Raw genomic sequence first — 6,000 nt, 5'->3', positions numbered from 1 at the left:
GGCACAAAAATGGTTGGGAGCCCCATGTCTAGCTATTTGTAGTCACAGGGATTTGAATTACTTTTTTGACAATGAGGAAAAATCACAGCGTACCAAGCCACAGGCAACAAAACGTACAGCCTTTACCGATGGTTCAGACTTAATTATCTACTCCAGAAGAGATTTTGTTCCTACACGGGAAAACACATAATTCAAGTATAATAGCTCAGGGATTAATTTAAAATAACATCACAAGGTGAAAATTCAGGAGAGAGCTGGCCCAATTTTCATCTTCATTGACTGCACTCAGCTGCCCCAAACAAGAGTTAGTCCCTAATGTATGAAAAAGGAAGTCCAAAGATTATGTCGTCATCATTGCCAATTAGTGGAGTAATGCTATTAGTCTTCCCTAAGCTTCCTCCCAGGACACACCTTTGGATCTTTAGTACTGAGGCACTCAGCCTGAAGTTCACATCTTTCGTGCAAAAACTTAGCGAGCTAAGGCTTTTGCCTTTGAGGCGAAGGAGGGTGAGGAGTGACTTGACAGAAGTGTGCAAGATTGTAAGTGGCGTAGATAGAGAGGACAGGCAGCATCTTTTCCCCAGGGCTACAATGGTTATTACCAGAGGACATCTTTCTAATGTGAATGGAGGAAAGTTTAAGGGAGATATTAGATTAGATTAGATTAGATTATGAGGACACTCAGTCCTCATTTACTGTCATTTAGAAATGCATGCACTAAAAAAATGATACAATGTTCCTCCAGAAAGATTTCACAGGAACACAGGACAAACCAAGACTAAAACTGACAAAATCACATAATTATAACATATAGTTACAATAGTGCAAAGCAATACCGTAATTTGATAAAGAGCGGACCATGGGCACGGTGAAATAAAGTCTCAAGTCCCGATAGCCCCAGCATCTCACACAGACGGTAGAAGGGAGAACCTCTCCCTGCCATGAACCTCCAAGCGCCGCAAACCTGCCGATGCCGCACCATTGGAAGCACCCGACCGCAGCGGACTCTGAGTCCGTCCGAAAACTTCGAGCCTCCGACCAGCCCTCCGACACCGAGCACTGAGCGCCATCCTCTGCTGAGCGCTTCGACCCTGCCCCGGCCGCCGAGCAACAAGCAAAGCCAAGGACTCGGGGCCTTCCCCTCTGGAGATTCCGGATCACACAGTAGCAGGGGCAGTGAAGCAGGCATTTCAGAAGTGCCAGAGATTTTTTACAGAGAAAGTGTTAAGTGCCTGGAATGCACAACTGGGGCTGGTGGTAAAGATTGATATATTAGGGTAGGGGTTCCTAACTGGGTCCATGGACCCCTTGGTTGATAGTAGGGCTCCATGGCATCAGAAAGGTTAGGAACCCCTGCTTTAGGGTCATTTAAGAGACTCTTAGACAGACACGAGGATGAAAGAAATTGGAGGATTATGGGCTATGTTGGAGAGAGGGTTTAGATTGAATAGATGGAGTAGGTTTAAAGAGGTCAGTGCAATATGCTGGGCCGAAAAGATTTTAGTGTTCAACACTCTAAATTAATCTCCTGAATGAGCAGATTGTCTGGGTAGCTGTGGCAGACAATGGCAACCCATCTAATGATGTCAGTGAGACCCAAGCCCATCAATTGGGGTGTGTGTGTGTTGTCTTTGCAGCTCCCATCAGTGATGGACATTTTACTTAGCACAGTATATGCACATGGTAGTCTTTCAAGCATCTTTCCTCCATCCACACAGGCTGGATTTCCCAGTGGTCATCCATTTTAATTCTACTTCCCATCCTCACTTGTTGGTCCATTGCCTCCTCCACTGACATGATGAGGTTGGAGGAGCAACACCTCATATTCCGTCCGGGTAGCCTTCAACCTGATGGCATCAACATTGATGTTTTAACTTCTGGCAATTTCTCCCTCCTCCTCTTCTTTCTTTTTCCATTTTCATGTTCTTGGCTCCCTTCTTACCCTATCTCTTCTCCCCTGGCCATCTCCTCCCTCTGGTGCTTCTCCATTCTTCTCTCCTATCAGATTCCCTCCTTCTTCAACCCTTTACAGTTTCTACCAATCACCTCCCAGCTTCTTACTTCATCCCCCATTCCCTATCCTCCCACCTTCACCCCCATTTAGCTTCACCTACAAGTTTCTACTCCTTCCCTTCCCCCTTGGCATTTACCCCCTTACTTTCCAGTCCTGATGAAGGGACTTGGCCCGAAATGTCAGCTGTATGTTCCTTTCCATAGATACTCCTTGACCTGCTGAGTTCCTCCAGCACTTTGTGTGTGTTGGTCTTTCAAGTGTCTCATTGAAACAGTGGAATGAGCAGGACATTAAGCAGTAGATCAGTTACGTTTTTTGTTTTATTAATACGGATCATAAGTTCCAGTATCTTGGAAATGCGAGGTACATGAAATGCAACAATATTTTCTGTGAAAGAAGCATTCATTCCTTTAACTTATTTTGCCCTCGTTGATATATACATTTCATGCAGCAGACTTCCATGTATCTATTGCCTGTGTATTACTTGTGACATCCACATCTCATACATTTTATCTAACTGGTGTCCTGCCTCAGTGGTCAGGACCCAGCTCAGAGTGCAAGGCACTCATGTCCTGATGTCCACTCAGTGGCCACTTTATTAGGTACACCTGCTCATTAATGCAATTATCTAATCAGCCAATCCCATAGCAGCAACTCAATGCATAAAAGCAAGCAGACATGGTCAAGAGGTTCAGCTGTTGTTCAGACCAAACATCAGAGTGGGGGAAAATTGTGATCAAAGTGATTTGGACCATGGAATGATTGTTGGAGCCAGATGGGATGGTTTGAGTATCTCAGAAACTGCTGACCTCCTGCCATCCTAATGCACAGCCGTCTCTAGAGTTTACGGAGAATGGTGCGAAGAACAAATAAAAATCCAGCAAGCGGCATTTCTGTGGGCAAGAACATCTTGTTAATGAGAGAGGTCAGAGGAGAATGGCCAGGATGGTTCAAGCTGACAGGAAGGCAACAATAACTCATACAACCATGCGCACCAGAGCAGTCTGCTTAAGAGCATCTCTGAACGCGCAACCTGTTGAACTTTGAAGTGGGTGGGCTAAGGCAACAGAAGAACATGAACGTACACTCAGTGTATTAGGTGCAGGAGGTATTTAATAAAGTGGCCACTGAGTGTATGACACCAAAATGGTAATGGTAGTGAAGGGGATGATAGTGTCACCATTCTCCCTGCACTTGCAAGCAACACCCTAAATATCCCAAACCCATAGAACAGTGTATGAGAATATACATGATAAAGGGAGATTGTAACTAAACTCTGGGATGTTTTGCAGAGTAAGTATTACATTCAAATGAACATCTACCTTACCTATGTGCAGAATTAACTGCTGTGTGTCCTGTTCTACCTCTGCCACTTCTCATAATCAACCACACATTGAACCTTTTCTATATACCATGTGTTCCACTCCAGATTCAGCTCTGAATTGGCTGTTTCTCAGTCCTTAGGTACAGTTTTTCATAAATTATATTGTATTTCTTTATATTCCTGTAAATGCCTGCAAGAAAATGAATCTCAAAATAGTATATGGTGTTGTACATACTTTGATAATAAATTTACATTGAAATTAAATTCTTACTCAGATTCAACACTGCAATTATTATAAACCTGAACGTGTCAGCAAAGACTCTTGCAAATTTCTCCAGGTGTACAATGGAGGGCATTCTGATTTGTCGTATGGAGAGCATTCTGATTTGTCTCATATGGAGGCTCCAATGTACAAGATTGCAAAGGCCGTAGAGAGTTAGACTTTGACATTTCATAGACTTCTAGCATCAGTAGTTGTTAGTGAAGTGAGCCATTGAAGCATTAGGCAAGATTGGGCGCTGTGCACATCTCTTAAGGACACATACCTTATTGGGCAGCAGCTGATTCACAGCATTCAAGGCATGGCAGAGTGCTGTTATAATTGAACTGCTGTACACAATCGTCATGCAAATGCAGTAAATAGTGTTTCACAGTTTGGTAACTGAATTCTTGACGCTTTACTGTATTATCTCAATACAAGGATTCAGTCAATTTTCTCCTTGAGTAAACATAGATGTAAAACTACAGTAGTTTTTAACAGTGCATCATTGAGGTATGGTAGTACTGACTCCAGTCTCTTGAGGAACAATATTTCCTCATTTATATTCCTGCCTGAGAATCGTGAATTAACATGGAGGAGCAGTCTTCAGATATGACATCCACAACAGTAAATGTAGGTATGTGTATACTTTGATCGTCTTGGGGAAAAGCAGTCAATATCCTTTTTGCAGCTTCGTAGTTGCCGTTGATTTAAGACAAAATGCAATGGTCCTAATTCTCATCCAGACAATCACTTGAAATAAACCTGACCATCGACGAGCCTTTCAGCTGCTGGTTATGGTTGCACTGAAGGGAAGCTGAGTTTGTGCATCCCAGCCCAGTCTGCTTGGCGAGGCACCAGATGAATGTACTGTACTGCAGTGAGATGCTTTCCAGCAGCTACCCCTTTGGCTCATGTGAAATAGTGACAGCTCGTGGAGTCAATATAACAATACGAAGTGCACTTCAATTCTCCGTAAGACCTAAAGGAAACAGGACACAAAGAAAGACTATACAACAATGCAGTCCATCCGAACAAAACCTCAGTTGGACAGTGAAATACTAAAGTTGGTATCCATAGTCAAACAGCAAATATAAATAGGAAGGATAAAAAGAAAACCCATAAGTACATGAACCGTGAGTTAGTAATTGTCCTCCCCCCTCCCATCAGGTAGAAAATCCAGAAGCCTGAAAGCATGTACCATCAGGCTCACGGACAACTTCTACCCCATTGTTAAAAGCCCATGAAATAGTGCCCCAGTACACTAAGATAGACTCTTGACCTCAGAATCTACCTCAATGTTTTAGGAATAGTGTCTTACCCTCCTCCACCAGATTTCTGAGTGGTCTATGAACAGTACCTCTATATTTTGCTCTGTTTTGCAATATATATTTTTAATATATTTCTTGTTATAACATAGTTTTTTTAATGTATTGCACTGTACTGATGCCACTAAACAATAAATTTCATGGCATACAGTAGGTCAGTGATAATAAACCTGATTCTGATTCTCGTTCTGGTCTTGCACTTTATTCTTTACCTGCACTGCATGTTCTCTGTAGCTGTTACACTTTGTTCTGCAGTTATTATTTTATCTTTTTCTACCTCAATGCACTATATGACGATTTGATCTGTATGAACAATATGCAAAACAATCTTCTCACTGTGTCTCGGTACACGTGACAATAATAAACCAATATCAATACCAGTGGTTTATGGAGAAAACTTGAATAATCTTTTTCTTATGACCTTACATCAGAAAAATAGTGAAATAATATATAAATCATTTATTTTTTATTTGCAATATTTTGTCTTCTTTTGCACTTTGGTTGCTTGTCAGTCCTTGTTTATGTATAGTTTTCATCAATTTGATTGTATTTCCTTATTTTCCTGTAAATGCTTGCAAGAGAACAAATCTCAATATATAGTGACATACAGTGTAAACAGGGACACGTCTGTCGCAGCATGTGAAGTCAGCTCTGGCGGACTGAGAGGATGAGATCTACAGTGAGATCCAACTGCCAAGAAGGTGGTACTGCAATGCTCCATGGAGACTGAAGGGCTTGACAAGGCACAGAAGACATTATGGCTGTCATCTGCAACCTGTGAAGATCCCAGTTTGTGATGCTTCTGAGGTCGAGACAGTGGAACTGCCCCAGTGCAAGGGCTTTTCCACTTTAAAAACTCCTGTGCAGGTTTTCCTGTCATCTCGGCTGGTACAAACACTTTGATAATAAATTTACTTTGACTTTGACTTATATGCCGCAGCCTTGCAGAGCTTCAGCTGGGTTTACAGCGTGCTAATGTTAGAGTGTCCTAACTGATGACAGGTTTCTCTAAAAGAGAGGAAAATACAATGCAGGGATTGTATTAAAAGAAATCTCTGGGTAAAAGTACCTAGCA

At 42.2% G+C, this 6,000-nt stretch overlaps 1 protein-coding gene across 1 annotated transcript in view; it reads right to left on the bottom strand.

The window, feature by feature from the left end:
- Window positions 1–2,329: 2,329 nt before the first annotated feature.
- colq (collagen-like tail subunit (single strand of homotrimer) of asymmetric acetylcholinesterase) overlaps window positions 2,330–6,000 on the bottom strand; it is a 101,747-nt gene continuing 98,076 nt past the window's right edge. The window contains exon 17 of the mRNA XM_072282988.1: window positions 2,330–4,579. Coding sequence (XP_072139089.1) covers window positions 4,510–4,579 — 70 coding nt within the window. The 3' untranslated portion in view covers window positions 2,330–4,509. The remainder of the gene's footprint in view (window positions 4,580–6,000) is intronic.

The sequence above is a fragment of the Mobula birostris genome, chromosome 19, assembly GCF_030028105.1.
Source record: "Mobula birostris isolate sMobBir1 chromosome 19, sMobBir1.hap1, whole genome shotgun sequence".
NCBI classification, from domain to species: Eukaryota; Metazoa; Chordata; class Chondrichthyes; order Myliobatiformes; family Myliobatidae; genus Mobula; species Mobula birostris.
Note: the sequence above shows the minus strand (reverse complement) of the source record. Positions and strands in the feature narration are given on the sequence as shown.